Source organism: Cherax quadricarinatus, unplaced genomic scaffold (genome assembly GCF_038502225.1).
Source record: "Cherax quadricarinatus isolate ZL_2023a unplaced genomic scaffold, ASM3850222v1 Contig3680, whole genome shotgun sequence".
Lineage (NCBI taxonomy): Eukaryota > Metazoa > Arthropoda > Malacostraca > Decapoda > Parastacidae > Cherax > Cherax quadricarinatus.
Window position 1 is genome coordinate 6452 of NW_027198706.1, and position 27671 is coordinate 34122.

The following is a 27671-nucleotide window of genomic DNA, read 5'->3' on the forward strand; positions in this document are numbered from 1 at the left end:
AGTAAGAATAATCACTAAATCCCATCCCTGGCAACACCCCCCCCACTCTTCATAGATCTAAACTTACTCCCTGTTCAGTACATCCACACTTACTACTGTGCAATCTACATCTACAGGACCTTAAATTCCAATATTAACCTTGACCTAAAACGCTTTCTTGATAGTTGTGACAGAACCCACAGGCACAACACCAGACACAAACATCTCTATGACATTCCCCGTGTCCGACTAAACCTTTACAAAAATTCAATGTATGTCAAAGGCCCTAAAATCTGGAACACCCTACCTGAAAATTCTAAAACTGCAGACACATTCATCACCTTCAAAACTACCATCAGAAAACATCTTATCTCCCTGATACACCCTGTCAACTAATTACACGAATACCACCTGGTGGTTCACACTTACACTCACTCACCCATTTGACCATAAACAGAAATATCAATCTCAATCTCAAAATAATGAATCTTAACTAGTCATAAGTTGGCCTGTGATACTCCAATACTGAAACTATGTATAGTGCCAAAACAAAAGCATTCACATTGCTAAACTCACAAACTAGTATTTAGTCACTTAGCCATAATACCAACTTACCTCATAATTTTGTAATATTTTAAACTTAAGATTTAATTTAAGTCTGCCCGAAATGCCTAGCCATGCTAGGTGTTCTAGTGGTACACTCTGTAATTATTATTTTACTACATGTAAACCACACAATAACCAAATTCTGTAAACTCAGCATTGTAATCCTTATAGAGAATAAACTTTGAATTTGAATTTGAATTCAACTTCTTCACCCAAGGAGACCATCTCTTCTTCCTTCTTTTTTTCCAACATTTCAATTTCTTCTGCCTTTCCTTCATCCTCATAGTCTTCCTCTTCTAGAAAAGCTATGTCATCTTCGAGGTCATACTCGGTTGGGTAACTGAGGTCAACATCTGTCCAAGGCTCCGGAAAATCATAGGCATCATAGTCATCGGCAGTGAGGTTGTAATGGGTTAGGTTTCTGTAGAAGGACCCATCACCAAAGGATGCAAGGAAGGTGTTAGTGGAAGTATTCAATGATGAAATGTGAAAAGTAGGACTGGTATAATGGAAATGGAGGATGAAAGGGAATTAGTAAGATGAGGTAAAGGAGAAAATAAAAAGGAGCAAAAAAAAAAAAAAAAAGAATGGAGGAAGGAAGTGTAGGAGACTGTTATATTAGGTTTATTATTAGTAAAGCAGCAAGGGTCAATATTTCTATTATACAGCATAAGCAAGTCCTACTTTTGAGCAAAGTATGTTAGTAGCACTGACATTAATTTATATTTGAAGAAGTTTCTTAAATATAAAGATGCACACCCTCAAACTATCAAAATGCTTTTAAAAATAATCATGCAAAAAATATATAAAAACTGTTATATGTAGTAAAATACCCACTCTAACATCTATGCTTCGATACTGTTTTTATCCCCCTCGAGCTGAGTTTGTGTTTACACCTTCGATAATATTAACGTACCATATTCAACCTTCTGATCTCTGAAGTTTACAGCGTCAATATTCTTATTAACCTACTTGCCCTTCTGTCAACTTCAAATATCACTTTGGTCTCCATAACTTTGTGCCATTCATACAAAAGTGGGAGCTAATGTCAATACAGTATTAAAAAGACCCTTTGGCTGCTGCAAGTTAAAAGTTCATGACAGCTGGATAAAGTACTTATATCACAATAATCATCAAGATAAGTTAATCATGTACTAGTTAATGGCAGTAAAAGTGTTGTTTGTTAATTAAGAATTTCCAATATGTAGCTAAACTGAGGATACTCTGAGCCATTAAAGTTTTGATACATTAGTGATAAAACTGCCACCAACAAAGTGCAAGATGATGATGTTCAGCATGAAGCAAGGGGAAATTGGGCATTTTAATGAATGAATCCCAGAATTATAAGTACCATACCTAAGATTAAAACAAGGCATATATGGACACATTTTTATGTATGAACCTACAAACATCCCTTCTGGTAATCACTTACATTCTGTACACCATGTTAGGGAACTTAAGGAAGGTCTTGCCATCAAACTTGACTGGTTTCATCATCTGCTCTTCATCAACACCTAAGAAAGTATAGTTATGATTATAAGAATTGCTGGGCATATATTTATTGGTGATGCATATGTTGTAATATGGTTTTTAGGCAAAACTGGTCAAACAAGGTGAAAAATTTCTGCTCTGATATTTTTTTTGTGAATTAGTCAAGTATAAAAAATTTTAAGTTTTTGGACAAAAACTAACCTAAACTTGTTTAACCCTTTGAGAGTTGAGACCCTTGCTGGCAAACCTGCTACCAGGGTCGAAGAATTAAAAAAAAAATCTTATGAAATGATAGAGAATTTTTTCCTGAAGGTAATGAAACCAAAAGAACAAAATTTGATGGAAAACTTGTAGAATTACGCTCTCGCAAATTTGGCGATATTTATGCATCAGCGATTTCGCCCATTTTGAGTCCTATTTTGGGCCAATTCCAATGTTCCAGTCAACCAAACTCATAGCTGTTTAGCTAGAACTCCTTTTATTCTATCAATTGAGTACAAGAAACTGCCCATTTACCTATTTCAACTACCCAATAAAATCAGAAATTACTAATTTGGCCAATTTCATACAGAATTCAAGAAAGGCCAATTTCAAAACAGGGGCCAGAATAAATAGTGTAGATATTCCTGGCACTACAATAACATTTTCTCTGTCCATTACTCACGTCTTCAGTCCCCTCTTACATTATGCTTGCTTTTCATTTTGAATTTTTATTCGCACAACAAATAGAAGATTTACTGTTATTCATACTACTGCATAATGGTAATAATTGTATAAATAATGTCAGTGCATTTGTGAATGCATATTAGACTGGCCAGTTGACGTGTATTGGACACATGACGTGTTTTGTTTACTAGTGAACATCAGAAAAATCAAACTTTTCTGCTACTTTGAGTTCAGTTTCAAACTATGTACTTTTAGTCTATAAACCATCTCTATTTCTGTAATATATCTTCCATTCTATCAAATGAGACCGAGAATATAACCATAAAAACCATAGGAAAATACAGTACAAAGTCACTGTTTTACACCAAAAACAGCTTTCTCCTGCAAGATTGGAAGCCGCTAGAATTTTGGCATAGTTTTACGGGACCAACCCTGGCTTCAAAGCCATAATTTTATGGGACCGACCCCAGAAAGGCTAAATTAACATTTGTCATCCTAAATTTAGTTAGAATTATTTAACATCAATGAAATATAATTTGTAATATCATTGCAACAATGAATTTATGCTTTGTTTAGCATGCAATTATTCTGTATAAGCAAAGAGACAAGTTCTATAAAAAAAAAAGACGATCAGTGATAGTATACTGTAATGTCAATTTTAGGAATTTAAAAGTAGTCTTGGTGTAACGTAGTCCTGATGCTCCTGGAGTTTACCTGGAGAGAGCTCCGGGGGTCAACGCTCCCGCGGCCTGGTCTGTGACCAGGCCTCATGGTGGATCAGGGCCTGATCAACCAGGCTGTTACTGCTAGCTGCATGCAATTTATTTATTTATTAATTTGAAAATGATACAGAGAAGTACATAGGAATATAATTATTAAAGTGCAACATGCCAAAGCCCTTTGTATGCAGACCATTATGGGAAGGCTTAAAATTAACTTGGCAATGATATATTCAGTGGTAAAAATATTATTGTAAAATGATAACAATTTAGCACAAATGAATATTACAAAGACAGTCATATGGTCATTTACTGTGTTGCTGAGCATTCAATAGAATTGAGTATTCTGTTAGGTAATGTAATTAAAAAATAACAAAGTTTGATTGGGTCACAGGTTAGACATTTATGAGATACAATTATTCAGTATTTATTTAGTTGTGGGTGAGTAAGTGTTTTTTGAGAAGACTTGAATTTATAAACAGACAGTGTTTCTTTTATATTCACAGGTAATGAATTCCAGATTTTAGGGCCTTTTATGTGCATTGAGTTTTTGCATAGCATGAGGTGGACACGAGGAACATCAAAGAGTGATCTGTGCCATGTGTTCTGTTGAGGTTGGTAAGGAGACATTTGAGGGGAGGGTTTATATCAGAGTTAAGTGTTCTATGTATGTAGTAGGTGCAGTAAAATGTATGGATGTTTTGTATGTTGAGTAGGTTTAGAGTTTTGAATATTGGTGGAGTGTGCTGCCTGTAGTGGGAATTTATCATCATTCTGACTGCAGCCTTTTGTTGGGTAATTAATGGTCTGAGATGGTTTATTGTTGTTGAGCCCAATGCACAAATTCCATAGGTGAGATAGGGGTAAATAAGCGAGTGATATAGGGCCAGGAGGGCCGACTGTGGAACATAGTACTGTATCTTCGATAGTATGCCTACGGTCTTGGAAATTTTTTTGGAAATTTGTTGTATGTGTGTTTGAAATTTGAGTCTGTTATCAAGGTGGATTCCTAAGAATTTTCCCTCTGTGAGTTTTGTGATAGGTGATCCGTTTATCATTATCTTAAGAGGGACGTCTGTAGCTCTGTTACCAAACTGAATGAAGTAGGTTTTGTCAATGTTTAGAGTAAGTTTGTTAGTCCTCATCCAAGTAGATATTTTCTGTAATTCGGTATTTACAGTATTGGCTAGCGTGACTGGGCTCGGGTGAGAGAAGACGTATGTAGTGTCATCTGCAAATAGGTTTGAGTAGTTGTGATGCATTTGGTAGGTCATTTATGTATATGAGAAAGAGAAGAGGGCCTAGGACACTTCCCTGTGGGACTCCAACTGTAATTGGCTGTGCGGAAGAGTTTGCCCCATTTGTGTACACATATTGGCTTCTGTTGCTGAGGTAAGACTTTGGGTAGTTGAGGGAGTGCCCTCTTATACCACAGTGCAACAATTTTATATGGAGCAAGTCATGGTCAACTGTATCAAAAGCTTTACGTAAGTCAATGAAGATCCCAGTGGGACTTCTTTTTTCTTTATTGCAGTGTATGTGTGTTCTAGCATGTGTATAATAGCATCATTAGTATTTTTATTAGGCCTAAACCCAAATTGACAGGGGTTGAGTATGTTGTGGGAGATGAGGTAGGAATAGATTCGCTTATGAATAAATTTTTTGAAGATTTTAGAGAGGGTGTAAGTTGGATATTGGCCTATAGTTATTCAAGTCTGTTTGGTCTCCTCCTTTATGGATCGGGGTGACCCTTGCTATTTTGAGAACTGTAAGGAAGGTAGAGGATTCTATGGATTTGCTAAAGAGTGTTGCAATGATTGGTGATAGCACTTGTGATGCTTTTTTGTATATAAAGTGTGGTAAGGTATTTAAATCTCCTGTCTTGTTTTTTAATGTGTTGAATCCAACATACGAGCCACAGCCCGGCTGGTCAGGTACCAACTTTAGGTGCTTGTCCAGTGCCTGCTCGAAGACAGCCAGGGGTCTATTGGTAATCCCCCTTATGTATGCTGGGAGGCAGTTGAACAGTCTTGGGCCCCTGACACTTATTGTGTTGTCTCTTAACGTGCTAGTGAAACCCCTGCTTTTCATTGGGGGGATGTTGCAGCGTCTGCCGAGTCTTTTGCTTTCGTAGAGAGTGATTTTCGTGTGCAAGTTTGGTACTAGTCCCTCTAGGATTTTCCAGGTGTATATAATCATGCATCTCTCCCGCCTGCATTCCAGGGAGTACAGGTTCAGAAACTTCAAGCGCTCCCAGTAACCGAGGTGTTTTATCTCCGTTATGCGTGCCGTGAAGGTTCTCTGTACATTTTCTAGGTCAGCAATTTCACCTGCCTTGAAAGGTGCTGTTAGTGTGCAGCAATAGTCCAGCCTAGATAGAACAAGCAGCCTGAAGAGTGTCATCATTGGCTTGGCATCCCTAGTTTTGAAGGTTCTCATTATCCATCCTGTCATTTTTCTAGCAGACGCGACTGATACAATGTTTTGGTCCTTGAAGACGAGATCCTCCGACATAATCACTCCCAGGTCTTTGACGTTAGTTTTTTGCTCTATTGTGTGGCTGGAATTTGTTTTATACTCTGATGAAGTTTTAATTTCCTCATGATTACCATATTGGAGTGATTGAAATTTCTCATCGTTGAACTTCATATTGTTTTCTGCAGCCCATTGAAAGATTTGGTTGATGTCCCCCTGGAGCCTTGCAGTGTCTGCAATGGAAGACACTGTTATGCAGATTCAGGTGTCGTCTGCAAAGGAAGACATGGTGCTGTGGCTGACATCCTTGTCTATGTCAGATATGAGGATAAGAAACAAGATGGGAGCAAGTACACGTACTGTGCCTTGCAGAACAGAGCTTTTCACCGTAGCCGCCTCAGACTTTACTCTGTTGACTACTACTCTGTGTTCTGCTTGTGAGGAAATTATAGATCCATCTACCAACTTTTCCTGTTATTCCTTTAGCACGCATTTTGTGCACTATTACGCCATGGTCACACTTGTTGAAGGCTTTTGCAAAGTTTGTGTATATTACATCTGCATTCTTTTTGTCTTCTAGTGCATCTAGGACCTTGTCGTAGTGATCCAGTAGTTGGGACAGACAGGAGCGACCTGCTTTAAACCCATGTTGCCCTGGGTTGTGTAATTGATGTGTATCTAGATGGGTGGTGATCTTGCTTCTTAGGACCCTTTCAAAGATTTTTATGATATGGGATGTTAGCGTTATCGGTCTGTAGTTCTTTACTATTGCTTTACTGCCCCCTTTGTGGAGTGGGGCTATGTCTGTTGTTTTTAGTAGCTGTGGGATGACCCCAGTGTCCATGCTCTCAACAAGTCGGCCGTCTCCCACCGAGGCAGGGTGACCCAAAAAAGAAAGAAAATCCCCAAAAAGAAAATACTTTCATCATCATTCAACACTTTCACCACACTCGCACATTATCACTGTTTTTGCAGAGGTGCTCAGAATACAACAGTTTAGAAGCATACACATATAAAGATACACAACATATCCCTCCAAACTGCCAATATCCCAAACCCCTCCTTTAAAGTGCAGGCATTGTACTTCCCATTTCCAGGACTCAAGTCCGACTATATGAAAATAACCGGTTTCCCTGAATCCCTTCACTAAATATTACCCTGCTCACACTCCAACAGATCGTCAGGTCCCAAGTACCATTCGTCTCCATTCACTCCTATCTAACACGCTCACGCACGCTTGCTGGAAGTCCAAGCCCCTTGCCCACAAAACCTCCTTTACCCCCTCTCTCCAACCCTTTCGAGGACGACCCCTACCCCGCCTTCCTTCCCCTATAGATTTATATGCTTTCCATGTCATTCTACTTTGATCCATTCTCTCTAAATGACCAAACCACCTCAACAACCCCTCTTCTGCCCTCTGACTAATACTTTTATTAACTCCACACCTTCTCCTAATTTCCACACTCCGAATTTTCTGCATAATATTTACACCACACATTGCCCTTAGACAGGACATCTCCACTGCCTCCAACCGTCTCCTCGCTGCTGCATTTACCACCCAAGCTTCACACCCATATAAGAGTGTTGGTACTACTATACTTTCATACATTCCCTTCTTTGCCTCCATAGATAACGTTTTTTGACTCCACATATACCTCAACGCACCACTCACCTTTTTTCCCTCATCAATTCTATGATTAACCTCATCCTTCATAAATCCATCCGCCGACACGTCAACTCCCAAGTATCTGAAAACATTCACTTCTTCCATACTCCTCCTCCCCAATTTGATATCCAATTTTTCTTTATCTAAATCATTTGACACCCTCATCACCTTACTCTTTTCTATGTTCACTTTCAACTTTCTACCTTTACACACATTCCCAAACTCATCCACTAACCTTTGCAATTTTTCTTTAGAATCTCCCATAAGCACAGTATCATCAGCAAAAAGTAACTGTGTCAATTCCCATTTTGAATTTGATTCCCCATAATTTAATCCCACCCCTCTCCCGAACACCCTAGCATTTACTTCCTTTACAACCCCATCTATAAATATATTAAACAACCATGGTGACATTACACATCCCTGTCTAAGACCTACTTTTACCGGGAAGTAGTCTCCCTCTCTTCTACACACCCTAACCTGAGCCTCACTATCCTCATAAAAACTCTTTACAGCATTTAATAACTTACCACCTATTCCATATACTTGCAACATCTGCCACATTGCTCCTCTATCCACTCTATCATATGCCTTTTCTAAATCCATAAATGCAATAAAAACTTCCCTACCTTTATCTAAATACTGTTTTCAGATACTTGGGAGTTGACGTGTCGGCGGATGGGTTTATGAAGGATGAGGTTAATCATAGAATTGATGAGGAAAAAAAGGTATGAGGTATATGTGGAGTCAAAAAACGTTATCTATGGAGGCAAAGAAGGGAATGTATGAAAGTATAGTAGTACCAACACTCTTATATGGGTGTGAAGCTTGGGTGGTAAATGCAGCAGCGAGGAGACGGTTGGAGGCAGTGGAGATGTCCTGTTTAAGGGCAATGTGTGGTGTAAATATTATGCAGAAAATTCGGAGTGTGGAAATTAGGAGAAGGTGTGGAGTTAATAAAAGTATTAGTCAGAGGGCAGAAGAGGGGTTGTTGAGGTGGTTTGGTCATTTAGAGAGAATGGATCAAAGTAGAATGACATGGAAAGCATATAAATCTATAGGGGAAGGAAGGCGGGGTAGGGGTCGTCCTCGAAAGGGTTGGAGAGAGGGGGTAAAGGAGGTTTTGTGGGTAAGGGGCTTGGACTTCCAGCAAGCGTGCGTGAGCGTGTTAGATAGGAGTGAATGGAGACGAATGGTACTTGGGACCTGACGATCTGTTGGAGTGTGAGCAGGGTAATATTTAGTGAAGGGATTCAGGGAAACCGGTTATTTTCATATAGTCGGACTTGAGTCCTGGAAATGGGAAGTACAATGCCTGCACTTTAAAGGAGGGGTTTGGGATATTGGCAGTTTGGAGGGATATGTTGTGTATCTTTATATGTATATGCTTCTAAACTGTTGTATTCTGAGCACCTCTGCAAAAACAGTGATAATGTGTGAGTGTGGTGAAAGTGTTGAATGATGATGAAAGTATTTTCTTTTTGGGGATTTTCTTTCTTTTTTGGGTCACCCTGCCTCGGTGGGAGACGGCCGACTTGTTGAAAAAAAAAAAAAAAAAAAAATATGCTTCAATGTAAACACTTGATCTACACATTCCCTACCCACTCTGAAAACTCCTTGCTCATCCGCAATCCTACATTCTGTCTTACCTCTACTTCTTTCAATTATAACCCTACCGTACACTTTTCCTGGTATACTCAGTAAACTTATTCCTCTATAATTTTTACAGTCTCTTTTGTCCCCTTTCCCTTTATATAAAGGGACTATACATGCTCTCTGCCAATCCCTAGGTACCTTCCCCTCTTTCATACATTTATTAAACAAAAGTACCAACCACTCCAACACTATATCCCCCCCTGCTTTTAACATTTCTGTCATGATCCCATCAGTTCCAGCTGCTTTACCCCCTTTCATTCTACGTAATGCCTCACGTACCTCCCCCACACTTACATTCTGCTCTTCTTCACTCCTAAAAGATGGTATACCTCCCTGACCAGTGCATGAAATTACTGCCTCCCTTTCTTCCTTAACATTTAAAAGTTCCTCAAAATATTCTCGCCATCTACCTAATACCTCCATCTCCCCATCTACTAACTCCCCTACTCTGTTTTTAACTGACAAATCCATACTTTCCCTAGGCTTTCTTAACTTGTTTAACTCACTCCAAAATTTTTTCTTATTTTCATTAAAATTTCTTGACAGTGCCTCTCCCACTCTATCATCTGCTCTCCTTTTGCACTCTCTCACCACTCTCTTCACCTTTCTTTTACTCTCCATATACTCTGCTCTTCTTATAACACTTCTGCTTTGTAAAAACCTCTCATAAGCTACCTTTTTCTCTTTTATCACACCCTTTACTTCATCATTCCACCAATCACTCCTCTTTCCTCCTGCCCCCACCCTCCTATAACCACAAACTTCTGCCCCACATTCTAATACTGCATTTTTAAAACTATTCCAACCCTCTTCAACCCCCCCACTACTCATCTTTGCACTAGCCCACCTTTCTGCCAATAGTCGCTTATATCTCACCCGAACTTCCTCCTCCCTTAGTTTATACACTTTCACCTCCCTCTTACTTGTTGTTGCCACCTTCCTCTTTTCCCATCTACCTCTTACTCTAACTGTAGCTACAACTAAATAATGATCCGATATATCAGTTGCCCCTCTATAAACATGTACATCCTGGAGCCTACCCATCAACCTTTTATCCACCAATACATAATCTAATAAACTACTTTCATTACGTGCTACATCATACCTTGTATATTTATTTATCCTCTTTTTCATAAAATATGTATTACTTATTACCAAATCTCTTTCTACACATAGCTCAATTAAAGGCTCCCCATTTACATTTACCCCTGGCACCCCAAATTTACCTACTACTCCCTCCATAACATTTTTACCCACTTTAGCATTGAAATCCCCAACCACCATTACTCTCACACTTGATTCAAAACTCCCCACGCATTCACTCAACATTTCCCAAAATCTCTCTCTCTCCTCTACACTTCTCTCTTCTCCAGGTGCATACACGCTTATTATAACCCACTTTTCACATCCAATCTTTATTTTACTCCACATAATCCTTGAATTAATACATTTATAGTCCCTCTTTTCCTGCCATAGCTTATCCTTCAACATTATTGCTACTCCTTCTTTAGCTCTAACTCTATTTGAAACCCCTGACCTAATCCCATTTATTCCTCTCCACTGAAACTCTCCCACCCCCTTCAGCTTTGTTTCACTTAAAGCCAGGACATCCAGCTTCTTCTCATTCATAACATCCACAATCATCTCTTTCTTATCATCTGCACAACATCCACGCACATTCAGACTTCCCACTTTGACAATTTTCTTCTTCTTATTCTTTTTAAACTCTCGTTATTCCTTTTGGGCCACCCTGCCTCGGTGGGATATGGCCGGTTTGTTGAAAGAAGAATTTTAATGTAGTATAATCTAAGTAGTATTCTTATTCCTTGCTATGATTTTATCTGCCTCAAGTACATTTGTTTCATATTCATGTAATCCATTTTGTCGTTAAAATCATTAATGACTAGTATTTTTACATACAATAGTCCTTGTAGACATAAGTTAGGTTTAAGCTTGCTTGAAATGCTCTGAACAACTAAGGGGCTTTCCATGCAAGTTATGTAATGTCATCCAATTTTGTACAAGCAATGTATCATGTGGAAATAAATTGATTAATTGACCCTCATTACCACCCATACCACCAACTGTACACTCACCCACCCAGTCACCCATATCATCACCCACATTAGGCCACCTACATAACCACACCCAAGGTGTCCCATGTCCTGGTAGGCAACACACTCACTTTACACATAGTGTCCTTGGTTTGATCCCTGGCAAGGGTGGAAACATTGGACATGCTTCCTTATGCCTGTTGTCCCTGTTCACCTAGCAAGTAGGCACCTGGGTGTTAGTTGACTGGTGTGGGTCACATCCTGGGACAAAAGATTAAGGACCCCAATGGAAATAAGACAGTCCCTCAATAACACACTGCCTTCCTTGGGTTATCCTGGGTGGCTAACTCTCTGGGGTTAAAAATCTAAACAAAGTCTTATCTTACCATTTCCCCACAGCCTCCATCCATACTTTATCCAGGCTAAACAATGAAGCACCTCTGTCCTGCTACATCATGCAGGAGGGAGAGGCACTGGCAGGACACAAGCCTATGAAAGACAGGCTTACTCTTTTGTTCTGTAGTAATGATAGTGGGGATTTCAAAGTGAAGCCATTACTGGTGTATCACACTGAAAATCCCAGTGTGTTTAAGAAAAACAGTGTTGCCAAGAGTAACCTGTGTGATGTGGAAGGCTAACAGTAAGGCATGGGTCACGAGGGACATTTTCCTTGATTGGTTCAATGAAGTGTTTGACCCCAATGTGAAGAAATATCTCCTAGAAAATAAATTGAAACTCAAGTGACTCCTGGTAATGGACAATGCACCTGCTCATCCTCCAGACTTGGATGACCAAATGGTGAAGGAGTTTTATTTCATCACACTCCTCTCATCCAGCCCATGGACCAGCAGATCATTTCAAACTTCAAAAAACCGTACACTAAAGTAATGTTTCAACGGTGCTTTGCTGTGACCTCAGACACTCAATTGACCCTCAGAGAGTTTTGGAAAGATCACTTCAGTATCCTCCATTGCATAAATCTTATAGGTAAGGCTTGGACTTTGAACTCTGCTTGGAAAATTTTTTTGCCAGATTGTGTCCAAGAGAGGGATTTTGAAGGATTTAGGGCTGACCCTGAGAACCCTATGCCAGTTGTGGAATCTATTGTGGCATTGGGGAATTCCATGGGGTTGGATGTGAGTGGCGAGGATGTGGAAAAGTTGGAGGACCACAATGAAGAGCTGTAAGAGCTTCATCTGGACAAGCAACAGACCACAGCTCAGGAAATTGCTTCAGAGGAGGAGGGAGCAAGATGGATGAAGGTGCCTTCAGAGATTAAGGAGATTTGTGCAATGTGGAGCAGTATGGAAAGATTTGTGGAGGAACATCACCCTGACAAAGCTCTTGCAAGCCATGTCGGCAACATGCACAATGACAATGTCTTGTCCCCTTTTAGGGAAATCTTAGAGATGCCAGAAACAGAGCTCTCTGGACAGATATTTAGTGCCACAGGTGTGCAGTGGCTCTCAAGTTGGTTCTAGTGGCATTAAAAAACAAAGGGAAGTAACCCTGGAAAAGCACTTGGTACCTGAAGTCTTTATGGAAGGGAATTCCCCTTCCAAACAGTAATTAATCCATCCTCTCTCCTTCTCCCGTCTTCCATACACTACGAAGAATCTTCAATAAAGGAAAGTGTCATGTTATTATTGTTTCATTCTTCATGTCTCATTGTTTTCTGTGTATGTATATCTATATTTCATGTAAAAAAATTATTGTTTTAATAATTTTGGGTGTCTGGAATGGATTAACTGGACTTACATTATTTCTTATGGGGAAAATGGTTTCATAAATCGTCAATTTCACCATTAGTCACACTCTCTGGAGTAGATTAATTACGAAAAAAGAGGGTCCACTGTATTTTATGATTGTACAGTGCTACTTTATCCCAAAGGGGGGTTGTGCTTTCCATAAATTTATGTTCATATGAATGAATTTAGAGAGAATGGAACAATGTAGAATGACTGGAGAGCTTATAAATCTGTAGGGTAAGGAAGACAGGGTAGGGGTCATCCTTGAAAATGTTGGAGGGAGGGGGTAAAGGAGGTTTTGTGGGGGAGGGGTTTGGACTTCCAGCAAGCGTGTGTGAGCATGTTAGATAGTGAATGGAGACTAATGGTTTTGGGACCTGACAAGCTGTTGCAGTGTGAGCAGGGTAATATTTTGTGAAAGAATTCAGGGAAACCAGTTAGCTGGACTCAAGTCCTGGAAATGGGAAGTACAATGCCTGAACTTTAAAGGAGGGGTTTGGGATATTGGCAGTTTGGAGGGACATCTAAACTGTCGTATCTGAGCGCCTCTGCAAAGACAGTGATTATGTATGAGTGATGGTGAAAGTGTTGAATGATGATGAAAATTTTTTCTTTCTTTTTGGGTCACCCTGCCTTGGTGGGAAATGGCTGACATGTTAAAAAAAGAAGAATGAATTCACTTAGTGACGAACTAATTACCATTGTAACAGCAACTATTATTTTGTGAAGAGTCCACTAGTATTGTAACTTACTTAACTAATAATGTTTGGGCCCAGTCCCTTAATCCATTAGCCACAGGATATACGAGATAAATGCAACTAAATGGGTAACTATCATGTTAACCATGAATACAATAACATACACACACAAAATGTGAATCTGCAACGTATTACTTACGTTTCTCACAGAACTTGCCAGTGTAAGCAGCGGGACATTTACAGAGAAATCTGTTTCTGAAGGGCTGACAGACCCCACCATTTTCGCATGGGTTAAGCTGGCATGGAGGACCTCTGTACCTGAAGCAAGATGACAAGTGTTAGTCCAGAAAGTAGCTGATGTTACACAAGGATTACTTATTGATTTGATTTGGAACTTATGGTAAGATCAATGTAATAACTCTTAATATATATAATGGTTAGTGAACCTAATCATGCAGAGGAAGACGTGGCTTGTCCAATGAATCTAAAGACAAAATTAAAGAACTCTGAAGTGTTCTAGGGAATTTTAATTTTTTCTCAATTATGCATATAAGACTGTTAAAGTAATGACACCTCTGTAGAATATACAAATTTTCCATAAATGATGCAATTTTTTTTAATAATTTAGAAAATAAGTGTCTTTTTCCTATATTAAGGGCATTTTGTACAATTAATAAATTGCAAACACTCCATATATTACAGAAATATATTTTATAGTGAGTGCTTTGCTATTTTCATTCACATTTTGACTTTTTTTTTTGTTTTTTGCACGAGGTCAATCTGTTGTGCCTATTTTTGCTGATTGGTCTTGTGTGAGCATCCTTGATGCTGTTCAAGGACTTAAATTTGGGATCTAAGGCTGCCTTCCTTCAAAGTGCTTGCTCTTACCAAAATTACTATAAATCATGGAGAAAACTATATAAATACTTACAATGCTGCAGTTAAGAACATAAGAACATAAGAACGAAGGAACACTGCAGAAGGCCTACTGGCCCATGCGAGGCAGGTCCAAGTCCCTACCGGCTTAAACCAATGCACCCAACCTAGTCAGGTCAGGTCACATTGAGTTAAGGGAGGAACACGGCAACCGACCTGTTAGCACAAGCTATCAGGTCTAACTCACACCCACCCACATCTACTCATGTATTTATCCAACCTATTTTTAAAGCTACACAACGTTCTGGCCTCTATAACGGTACTTGGGAGTTTGTTCCACTCATCCACAACTCTATTACCAAACCAGTACTTTCCTATATCCCTCCTGAATCTGAATTTTTCCAACTTAAAACCATTGCTGCGAGTCCTGTCTAGGCTAGATATTTTCAGCACACTATTTACATCCCCTTTATTTATTCCTGTCTTCCACTTATAAACCTCAATCATATCCCCCCTGATTCTACGTCTTTCTAGAGAGTGCAGTTTCAGGGCCCTTAGTCTATCCTCATAGGGAAGGTTTCTGATACATGGGATCATCTTTGTCATCCTCCTTTGTACATTTTCCAGAGAATTTATATCCATTCTGTAATACGGTGACCAAAACTGTGCAGCATAATCTAAATGAGGCCTAACCAAGGATGTATAGAGTTGAAGAACAACCTGAGGACTCCTATTATTTATGCTTCTTGATATGAAGCCAAGGATTCTATTAGCTTTATTGCGAACACTTATGCACTGTTGTCTTGGTTTCAGATTACTGCTAACCAGAACTCCTAAATCTTTTTCGCAATCCGTAATATTAAGATCTACATTATTTAGTTTATATGTGGCATGGTTATTGTCCTGTCCAACATTTAGAACTTTGCATTTGTCTATATTAAACTGCATCTGCCACTTCTCCGACCACTGCATCAGTCTATTCAAATCTTCCTAGAGTGCTCGAATGTCCTCGTCAGAATGAATTCGACGGCCTATTTTGGTGTCATCGGCAAACTTGCCGATGTCGCTCTTTATGCCCTCATCTATGTCGTTTATGTAGATTGTGAACAGCAGGGGGCCCAACACTGACCCCTGTGGAACACCGCTCGTGACGCTTCCCCACTCTGATTTCTCCCCATTTATGCAAACTCTCTGCTGCCTATTTGTCAACCATGCCTCTATCCAGGAAAAAATTTCTCCTCCTATTCCATGTGCTTTAATTTTCCTCAATAGTCTCTGATGTGGGACCCTGTCAAAAGCCTTACTGAAGTCCATATACACAATATCATATTCATTACCATGATCTACCTCCTCAAATACCTTAGTGAAAAAAGTTAATAAATTCGTAAGGCAGGAACGCCCCTTTGTAAAACCATGCTGAGATTCGTTGATTAATTTATGCTTTTCAAGGTGGCTACGAACTGCCTCGGCAATTATTGATTCCATAAATTTTCCCACTATGGAGGTTAGGCTTATTGGTCTATAGTTCGAAGCTAAGGACCTGTCACCTGTTTTGAAAATAGGTATCACATTTGCCATTTTCCACTTATCTGGCACCATGCCAGTTTGTAGTGATATGTTGAAAAGATTAGCCAAAGGTGTGCTAAGCTCCTCTTTACATTCCTTTAGAACCCTTGCATACAGTTCATCAGGGCCTGGGGATTTGTTAGGTTTTAATTTATCTATTTGCCTAAGGACCATGTCACTTGTGACCCTAATCGTGCACAGTTTATTATCGTCCTGTTCTACATAATTTATCATTACTGGAATATCGCTGGTATCCTCCTGTGTAAAAACTGAGAGGAAGTATGTGTTAAAAATTCTACACATTTCCTTATCACTGTCAGTGAGCTGACCCGAGGAACTTTTGAGTGGGCCTATCTTGTCCCTGATCTTACTTCTGTATACCTGAAAGAATCCTTTTGGGTTAGTCTTCGATTCTCTTGCAACTTTAACCTCATAATCTCTTTTTGCTTTTCTAATTCCCTTTTTTATTTCTCTCTTTAACTGAATATATCGATTTCTTAATTGCCCCTCTCCTCTTTTGATTTGCCTATATATGCCTCTCTTTTGACCAATCAGATATTTTAATCTATTGTTCATCCATTTAGGATCATTTTTGTTTGATCTGATTTCCCTATTTGGAACATAATTTGACTGAGCAGCTAGAACTATGCCCTGGAAAGCATCATATCGGCAACCATCACCACCTACCTGACCCCTAGTCAGGTCATTCCAGTTCAGCCCACCTAAGTAATTTTTCAGTCCTATGAAATCAGCCAAGCGAAAGTCAGGGACGGAGACTTGATTGCCATTATTAGGGGAATTCCATGATATGTTAAAACTGAGTGATTTGTGATCACTCTCCCCAAGCTCATCATTAACCTCAAGATTATTAATTAGTGTTTCCCTACTGGCAAGAACCAAGTCAAGGAGGTTATTTCCCCTAGTTGGCTCTGTCACAAACTGTTTTAAAAAACAATCCTGGATCGTATCAAGAAAGTCACCCGACTCTAAATTTCCTGTCAAATTGCTCCAGTCAATCTGTCTATAGTTGAAATCTCCCATTAGCACAACATTTTCGTATGTAGATGCCTTACGAATTTCGTCCCATAGAAGTTTACTGCACTCCCTATCAAGATTTGGGGCCCTGTAAATCACACCCAAAATTAGGCAGTTAGGCAGCATAAGTACTGTTTTGACCAGTATGATGATGTGCTGGTTATTTTAATTTATTGTGTTTATTATCTGAGATTTTTTTGAAACATAGGTTATCTCTCACCAAGGCAAGATAACTCCCAAAAAGAAGCTTACAGAATAAATAAAGGAGTTAAATGTTTGAGGTCACTTGCCCTTAGTAGGAGACAGCCAATGTGGTTCAGTGATATGTGGTAATGGTCTGGGGTAATTTTTCCACTCCATGCCTTGTTTTGTGATGATTATAATTTTAGAGTTACTGTATTCTTGCCTGGATCCAGGGGCAGCAACAAAATTTCTATACTGATAGAGGAAGGGCTTAGGAGTGGCTATCTGGTAACTATTATGTACCCTCATACCCATCTTCTGGGCAGTAGTCAAAGGATTACACCCATATTCCTGGGAATATACTACTTTTTGCTCAGAAATACAGCCTTACAATGCTGCAATTCCTGTATTTCCACAGTATAACTTGTGTTTACCCTACAATATCTGGCCAGTCAGCCAAGCCACCTTTACCCCTCCTCTCCTAAATTGTAAAGGGAATATTGAAAGAATAAAGACTATTGATAAAGAAATACAATGTAAAGTGTATTCTCATTGTAAATAGAGGTTTTATAAGATTTAACTGTCATCCTATTTATTTACAAGACAGAAAGGACTAGTAATCCTGACATTGAAAAAATACCTGACAAGCTGACAAAAATCATAATAATAGCACTGTTATTTACTCTGGGAATAAACAGGGTTTGAATTCATGGCAAGTCAGTTCTAAAACTAGCAGGCCAGCACTCTCACCACAGGTATACATGATCACAATGAGACCCATGAAAACACCTTTCATATATAGAAATATACCCTAGTTGGATTATTATTCTTAACTTTATTTAAACCGGTGGTGAAGTACTAACTTGCTAGTTTTAGAACTAGGTTTCCATGTGCTCAAACACTTTGTTTCCACAGATATTTAATAGGCCTTCATATCATTCTCATATTACAAGATGGTAATACCTCCATGGATATATGCTGTCATATTCTAAACAAAATTAAGGATTTTTACATATTTCCTTTTTTTTCTTGTACTGTTAAAATTCCCACAAAAATAATCCAAATCTTCCCTTTTTTATTACAAAAATCATTATCAAAGTGGCTTGCTGAGAATAATATTGAGGTTTTACAGTGGTCAGAACTCAATCCTGTTGAGAATGCCTGGTATATCATGAAGAAAAAAAGATGGAATCCTGCCACATTTCATCCATAGCATGCCTGAATCTGGAGAGCAAGGACATTTGGGTCAACGAGTTATCCACTGCTTACTTCGGGAATCTAAGTGAAAGCATGACCAAATGGCTCCAAATGGTCGTCAAAGGGGAAACGACAGAATATTAATGGAAGAACCAATTATTATAGTTTTTGTTCTATAATGTTTATACTGTTGCTTTTTGACAACTTTCATTATAATAAAGGAGAGGTTTGGATTATTTCTGCAGGCACTGTATATCACATTTCCCCCTCCCTCCTCTATCCCTTATGATAAAATAGTCTAAAAGTCACTACTGTCCTACAGCTATACAAATTACCAAACAATATCATGCTCTCTTTACCTGCGGACACCTCGACCACCTGTGGCTCGCTCATCCAAGTTGTCAAAGACTTCTGAATTGACAAGAAGGCGCTGAATGGCTCCATTAAGACCCATGGTAACCCCAGAGTCTGGATGCGCCTTAGTGTAGTTCCTGAGAACAAAATTATGACATTAGTTTTTGAAGGTAGAAATAACATCTTGTTTTGTTACTGAAGAGGAGACATCTTTTCTACTTAATAAATCCTAATTAACTTAAGATCACTAAATCAGTTTAAAGTATTAATACACACTTAAAATTGTACTATTGTAAATTGTGCTACTTGTAATGTTTTGGTACCTCTATTGTAAATTGTACTAATTGTAACATTTTTGCTACCTCTCTTTTTGTAGTAATACAAAATTAAAATTTACCACTCGGTAATGTATGTCTGATCTTAAGCAGTGTGTAAGCATTAGTACTGGTCTGCCCAAAATGCACAGGCATGCTAGTGGCTTTCTTTGTGCTTAACAGTATTTTATTACATGTAAACTACACTTCGTACTACACAAAGAAATAGTTGTTTGTTTCTGTGATGGAGAACATGTTTTATTTTTCAAACAGGAAGAATATACAATTATTAATTTTTGAAGAAGGCTGATTTTCCCAAAGTAAACAACCATAACTAAAAAAAAAAATGACTTAAAAAGTGTTCTGATTGTCTTAAAGATATTTATAATGATAAAATCTGAACCAAATGGAAGTCTTCGTTAGTTCTTGAATATATTGTCTTGATTATATCATAAGAAAAAGGGAAAAAGCTAAATTCTTAAAAGAAAACCATTTATTTACTTGTAAAATTCTTAACTAAATACAGTGGTACCTCGGCACACGAACAGCTCCCAACTCGAACAATTACGTAAGTGTATTTTTGTAAGTGCTTTTGTAAGTGTATTTTTGGGGGTCTGACACTGACTAATCTAATTTACTTTATTCCTTATGGGAACAAATTCGTTCAGTATCGGCACTCGAACAGCCTCCTGGAATGAATTAAATTTGTATCCCGAGGTACCACTATTACCTCCTAAATAAAGCAAGTGTTCGAAATAAAGAAAAAGTGCAATATTTAAATTCTGCATTTTCTTTTCTTTTTATGAGCTAGATGATTCTCTAAATGGCATTTCTCACACTAGTAATAAGGCTGGGAATTAAATTGTTATGAGTGGGCATTATAATATAATGATGAACTTACTCAAGGCCTCCAAGATAAAGTGGCTGATTGAGGTTGAGTTCCTTTAGCCTAGGCCCACTCTTGCCCATGACCCTCCGACCCTGATTAAGTCTCAGGATGCCACGCCTCTTCTTGCGGCGCACACGAACCACATGCCAAGTGTTCAGTGGCACTCGATTGGGACTTCTGTAAACAGGAGGATGATGAAAGTTAGGGTGGAATTTTTTTCATTCTGGATGGCTGAGTTACTGGTATTCATAATTTGTAAGGTGGAGTATATATGAATCAAAATTCTGACTATATAACAAATTATGACATTAAAAATTTATTTTCTATGTACATTATTTAATAAATGATAATCATTTCTAACACAAGATCTGTTCGCTAAGCTTCTTTTGACAGTGACTGAGTATACAGATGAACTGTGAACTAAATTCTGTTGCAAAGTAGCATACAAATGGGGACAGTATTAATTTCTAAGTATAATAAATATGTATTACCTTAATTATCCTCAACAGGACAAGACACACATGTACAAGCTGGTAATGGCCAAATGAGGCAAAAACATAACAAAAACAAAAGTGAAAAATATCCAAGAAGATTCAGTACAAATCAATTATAGGATTATTTAGCTTAAACAAAATGTGGAAAATAATTAATTACTCGGCAAAAAAATACAGTGCAAAACAAACTCGCTAAAAAAAAGTTTTATTTCAACCTGAGACATAATCTAGTGTGTGGTACAGAACTGTGGCATGTGAGCTTGGCAAAATGTGTGTGATGGTACCAGGAAATCAATTTGATGCATTCAGCCTTTAAGAAGAGAAAGTATAAGGTCCTCTTGGCAGATGTTCGAATAAAGAAAAAGTTCAGCAATCAGACACCTTGGGGTGATGTGCATATTGTAAAATTTCGAACATGTGATGGCTGAGGACTGGCATGGACCCACACTGGATAGAAGCTGTGCTGGGTACTTTGGTCATTACCTTGTTGGAAAAAGTTAAAGGGATAATATATGCAGCAGGAAAGATACTTATGGATAGCAATAAATACCATGGCATTATTACTCAGGAATATCTGATCAATAAATACTTTACTGCCAAAACTATATTAAATGGTTACTGTATTATAAATATGTAAATGCTATTAAATACATGCAAGGAGTTCAATAACAAGTGCAATATTATTATTACAAACATACATTTCATAAAGTGTACACTAAAGTAAAGTGATGTGAAAATTTCACCACTTCTTGAAACTACTGCAGCAAGAGCAACTATATCCAGGCTAACAATACCTACCACGATGAATTGTATGTCATTTTTATAATGTGGTTATTGAATGCTTTGGATTGCTATTAATACAATCATTCTGAAAAAACCTATATTGAAAGACGTATATATCACCTAGAGCAGTGGTTCTCGACCTTCCGAACAAAAGTGGGCCACATTTGATAGTCAAATGTGTGATGAGGGCTGCACAGTTTTGCTGATACTGTGCAGTGCAGAGCCTACATAAAAAGTGAATTAACAATTTCACACGAGTCACATCCATTTCCCAGAAGGGCCACTTGCAGCCTGTGGGCCACAGGTTGGGGACCCCTGGCCTAGATATTATTTGTGCTCAACTAATGAGAATGAGTTGCACTCCTTGGTGACGAAATAATTTATTTCCTATTTTGAATGTCTATCTCCTTCATTCTATTTATGTACCCTTAATTTGTTTTATTGACCTGCTTTGTATAAACAGTATATTATCTTTAATATAGAGTTTTGGCATACATCTATTTTTAATCAGGCATATTCCATTGAAATTAAGAGCTAATCTGCATGTTTGAAAAAATATCTGATACATTACAATTAATTATTCTGTACTTATCAAGCTCAACTTGTAAATTCTTCCAAATTTGATTATTTGTTGCTAGTGCAAAGGCATGCAAGTGCAACTACAAAGGTGGTTGAGGGATTGGTTTAAGCCAGGTCATGGCTCTCAGACCTGTTATACAGTAATTTGCTTCTTTGTTTGACATTTTTTGTCATGAGCTACATTAACTCTTTACTAAAGTTATTTGCTATGATTAGGACTTAATGACATTGATTTAATTTATCAGTATATCCTAGACAAGCTTGAGCACATCAATCACTGCTCAGATACAGCACAGGTCCAGACCAAGAGCGTGAGAGTGGCTAAAGAGACGTTACTTGTGCCAGAGTAAGTTCAGGAACAAATTGTGCTTGTTCATGTTGCTCACTCTGACCTGAAGTTTACCACCTACACCAGTGGTCCACTACTTACTTCAGCCTGAATCTGAAACAACACATTATAATTGGTGATTCTGTGTAGGAAGCAGGTCTAATTTTGTGATATTAATCTGAATAACAAAGATCAGACATGGAAGTGGTAAACACCGGATACTTCTTAAAAGGTGAAAATATGAGGTGCAGAACTAGGAACTGGGACTTACAAGAGCCTGATAGTTGATTTATAACCATCATGCCCCATTCTCGTGCCCTTGAATATTCCTACCCCATATATATTTAATAATATTGTCTAAAGTACAAACTATAATGCAACTTATCAAAATACTGCATAAGATACCCTAAGGAAACCATTAAACAGGGAAAAAAGTGGATTCAATGGGAAATTACTCACACTAGAGTGGCAAGACCAGAGCCAAGGTTATAGGAGAATTCAACGTGTCCATTGCGAAGATTTAAGGCAATGAAGTCTCCTCCCCCACCCATCTGTCCATTGTAGAGCAGGACACCATCTGGAGATCTAGTAAGAAACCAGATCTCCAAGGCTAAAGAGTTGCCAACATTCTCTAGAGTTGGGAGTTCAAGATAGGCATCTCCATCAAAGTCTGGAATAACTGACTCCCGAAGAGTGCGGTCCACTGTAGAGATTAAGTAGGCATGAGGTCTGCATAAATTAACTGATATAAAACAATAATAAATTTATAAATATTAAGCCCTTGATTTGTGTAGTGATGTGCTGGAAAACCACAAACTGAATCAACACATCAAATACAAAATTTGAATAAATTATTTGGGAAAACTATAGTTGCATTCCAGACACACACCAGTCCTATTTATTTTCACTCCAAATCTATGGTATACAGTCATTAACTATCAAAATTCTAAAACACAACTATGAACAAAATGAATGCACAGGGTTCAAACCCATGGGAAGCCAGTCCTAAAATTAGCAAATTGGTTCTATAACCAATGTACCTTACCTGGAGATGGTTTTGGGGGTCAACGCCCCCATGGCTCGGTCTGAGACCAGGCCTTGGGTTTGAATCCTGTCTATCTGGTGAGTTACAGTTATTCCATGTGTAACATTTTTACATAGTTTCATTTAAATTACAACATTTTTATTTTAAATTATGCATTTAGTAATTTGTATCTTTTGTTGTAATTTCCTATCAATATCATGTATTAGACCCTTAAAAACCTAAGCAGATTATAAGACAAGATTAAGTTTTGCCAGGAATATTGTGCATCCTATGGCTCTTCAGATTTTCGTATTTTTTATGCATAATTTTGTGAAGTGATTCAGGGAAACCGGTTAGCCAGACTTGAGCCCTGGAAATGGGAAATACAATGCCTGCACTATAAAGGAGGGGTTTGGGATATTGGCAGTTTGGAGGGACCTCTAAACTGTCGTATCTGAGTACCTCTGCAAAGACAGTGATTATGTATGAGTGATGGTGAAAGTGTTGAATGATGATGAAAGTTTTATCTTTCTTTTGGGGTTTTTCTTTCTTTTTGGATCACCCTGCCTCAGTGGGAAATGGCCAACACGTTAAAAAAAAATTGAAATTATTATTATTTTAACATGAGGGCCATCTTTCACGGAGGCAGAGTGACCCAAAAAAAACATTTTCACCATCATTCACACTATCACTGTCTTACCAGAGGCAGTGAGGTTGCTGAGGTGGTTTGAACATTTAAAGATGGACAGGGATCAGATGATGAAGAGGATGTATAAATGTAGGGTGGAAGGAATTGTTGAATGGATAGGAGTAAAGGGGGCTTTGAGCTTTAGGTTTTTGAGCATTAAGCAGGCTTGTGTGAGCATATTAGATAAGGGCGAATGTAAACAAGTGGTTTTAAATGGATGTGCTGTCGAGTGTAGGCAAGGTAACAAAGGGAGACAGGAAAACTGGCTAGCCAGACTCAAGTTCTGGAGGTGGGAAGTACAGTGACTGAACTCTGAAGGAGGGGTGGGGATGAAGAAGTCAGAGGATAATCTGTATTGTGATATCAGCACATTTCTGGCATAACAGAACTGAATGAATGATGGTGAATGCATTTTAACCCCTTGACTGTTGGAACCCCAAATCCTGAGGTGTCTCCTGGTGTCGCAAAATTTCCAAAAAAAAAAAAATTTTTTTTTCTTATGAAATGATAGAGAATCTTTTCCCGATTTGTAATGACACCAAAATGAAATTTAATGGGGAAACTGACGGAATTACGCTCTCGTGAAGTTAGTGACCGTGACTATATTTACGAATCGGCGATTTCACCCACTTTGAGCCCTATTTTCGGCTAATTCTGTTCCAGTCGACCAAACTTGTAACTATTTCTTTAGAACTCCATTTTTTCTATCGATTGAGTACAATAAACTGCCCATTTACCGAATTCAATTACCTAATAACGTGGTCAGAAATTTGCAATTTGGCCAATTTCACGAAAATTAAAAAATATGACAATTTCAAAATAAGGTCCAGAATGAACAATGCAGACATTCCTGGCTCTAAAATAACATTTTCTTTGTTCATCAGTCATGTCTCCAGGCCCCTCTGATATTACTCTTGCTTTCTATTTTGAATTTTTATTCAAACAAAAAATAGAAGATTTACTGTTATGCAGACTACTGCAATACTGTAATAATTGTATAAATAATGTCAACCCATTCATGACTGCATATTAGAATGGCTAGTTGGACATTTATTGGACAATGACATCATTTGTTTACTTTTGAACATCGGCAAAAATCAAACATTTCCCCTACTTTGAGCTCCATTTCCAGGTTCTTTTTATAGTAAAACCAATCAAAATCACCTCTATTTCTATAATATGTTTTCCATTCTATCAAATGAGACCAAGAAAACGAGAATACAACCATAAATACTATACGAAAATAGACCACAAAGTCGGCATTTTAATTAAAAAAAACGGTCGGAGTTTTTTTTTTTCTCATTATGCACTGCGTGCTCCAGGATTTTTTTTATATGGTGCACACTGACCACACAGACCCATTCTCTCACATGTGGGCCTACCAGCTTTCTCCTGCTTGATTTGAAGCCGCTAGAATTTATGAGTATATATACGTCAAACACGGTACCTCGTAAGACGTATATATACGGCCGCGACAGTCAAAGGGTTAAAACAGTCAAAGGGTTAAGTAAAAGCATGGTAACTTGGTATGATAGCAAAAGTTAGTGAAAAACAATGTGCTTATATCTGCATACAAAAGGGGTTAGAATTCTAGTGCATGTTTATAAATTAGAGTTGTTTAATAGTGACCAATAAGTAGTCTACAATTATAAAAGAGTTTATTTAGGAAAATTACCGTTTTGTAAATTTTTGGGCCTGGAATACTGGAAGTTTAATTGTATTTCAATGAATTTAAATGGGAAAATTAAAAAAATAAATTAGAAAAGGTTTATTAAAGTAACTTGGAATTCACTGTACCAGAAATTTCTGTGCACAGTAATTCTTATTAAAGGGTAACAGGGGATTAATAAAGTGCACTAAGTTTAACCCTTTCAGGGTCCGTCCCGTAGATCTACGGCTTTACGTTCAGGGTCCAAACCGTAGATCTACGCCATGAGCTCAGCTCACTCTGATAAACTGTGAGTGGTACATTTGGGCCTAGATATGAGAGAATACATCTATGTGGTATGTGTGCACCACATAAAACAAATCCTGCAGCACACTGTGTATAATGAGAGAAAAAAACTGAAATCATGATTTTTCGATTAAAACAGCAACTTTGCAGTGTTTTTTCGTATGTTTTTTATAGTTGTATTTGCGATTTCTTGGTCTCATTTGATAGAATGGAAGACATATTACAGAAATAGAGATGATTTTGATTGGTTTTAGCACTGGAAATGGCTTGAAACTGAGCTCAAAGTAGCGGAAATGTTAAATTTTTGCCGATGTTCAAGAGTAAACAAACGACCTCACACGTCTAATACACGCCAGCTGGTGGGTCTAATATACATTCACAAATGTGGTGATGATATTTATACAATTATTACAGTATTGCATAACAGTAAATCTTCTATTTTTTGGTGTGAATAAAAATTCATTATGTGAATAAAAAATCAAAATGGAATTTATTTGTAAAGCCTCAAAACATAACTAATGAACAGAGGAAATGTTAGTTTAGTGCCAGGAATGCCTACATTGTTTATTCTGGACCCTATTTTGAAATTGGAATATTTTGAACTTTGTGTTAAATTGGCCAAATTACCAATTTCTGATCACTTTATTTTGTAGTTGAAACAGTTGACTTGGCGATTTCTTGTGCTCAATCGATAGAATAGAAGTAATACTAGTGAAATAGCTAAGAATTTGGTTGACTGGAATAATGTAATTGGCCTAAAATGGGAGTCAAAGTCGGCAAAATCGCCGATTCGTAAATATCGCTGACACATCAAAATTCGCGAGAGCATAATTTCGTCAATTTTCCATCAAATTTCGTACTTTTTGTTTTATTACCTTCACAAAAAGATTCTCTACCATTTCATAAGAAAAAATAAAAATTTTTTTTTTTTTGAAAATTCTTGGACACTGGGATATTTTCTGCAATTCAGCATTAACATTGTTGGCCAGTATGACTGGGTTTGAGTGAGAGAAGATGTATGTCGTGTCATCTGCAAATAATATGGTGATTTCGGAGTAGTAAATGAGAAAGAGGAGTGTGATAAGCATTCGGTAGGTCATTGATGTAATGTACTGAGAACAGAAATGGGTGACACTGGAATGCATGTACAATGCCCATGGTTATGCATAACTTTTTGGGCACTCCTCAGTCTAACTAGTCTAAATCATAAGTCTGTAAAGGCCAAATGACAGAAATTTAAAAAAAAAAAAAAGGAACTCACTTTGGTCACACAGAGTACCAGTTCTGCCTGGAGGACACTTGCAGAGGAAGCCCTCAGATGGAAGGGTTACACAGGAGGCACCGGCTTGGCATGGCTGACTTTCACAGGGGTCTAAACGTACCTCGCACCTCTCTCCTGGAATACAATAACAGTTACAATGGAGAAAAACTGTAAATCTTTCTGAGACAATTTAAAATGCTGTATTTAAGCAGAATCAATTATTTAAAAAAATACTGTGCTTGAAGTTTTTTTAATGTACCTTAGAGTGTTCTTGCAGTGTTCTTGGACCACGTCTCTTTCTCATTTACATCAATGACCTCCCTAATGCCTCCAAACTACTTAAACCTGTTCTTTTTTGTAGATGACACCACCTATATCTTCTCTCACC

At 38.0% G+C, this 27671-nt stretch overlaps 1 protein-coding gene across 1 annotated transcript; it reads right to left on the bottom strand.

The window, feature by feature from the left end:
- Positions 1-750: 750 nt before the first annotated feature.
- LOC138852068 (agrin-like) lies at positions 751-27438 on the bottom strand. The gene is made up of 7 exons (XM_070081683.1): positions 27284-27438; positions 22816-23059; positions 20185-20349; positions 18975-19106; positions 13958-14076; positions 2018-2099; positions 751-1006 (listed from the first exon to the last, which is right to left on the bottom strand). Coding segments are annotated over exons 1-7 (999 nt in total). The 5' UTR covers positions 27285-27438.
- Between the last annotated feature and the right edge of the window lie 233 nt (positions 27439-27671).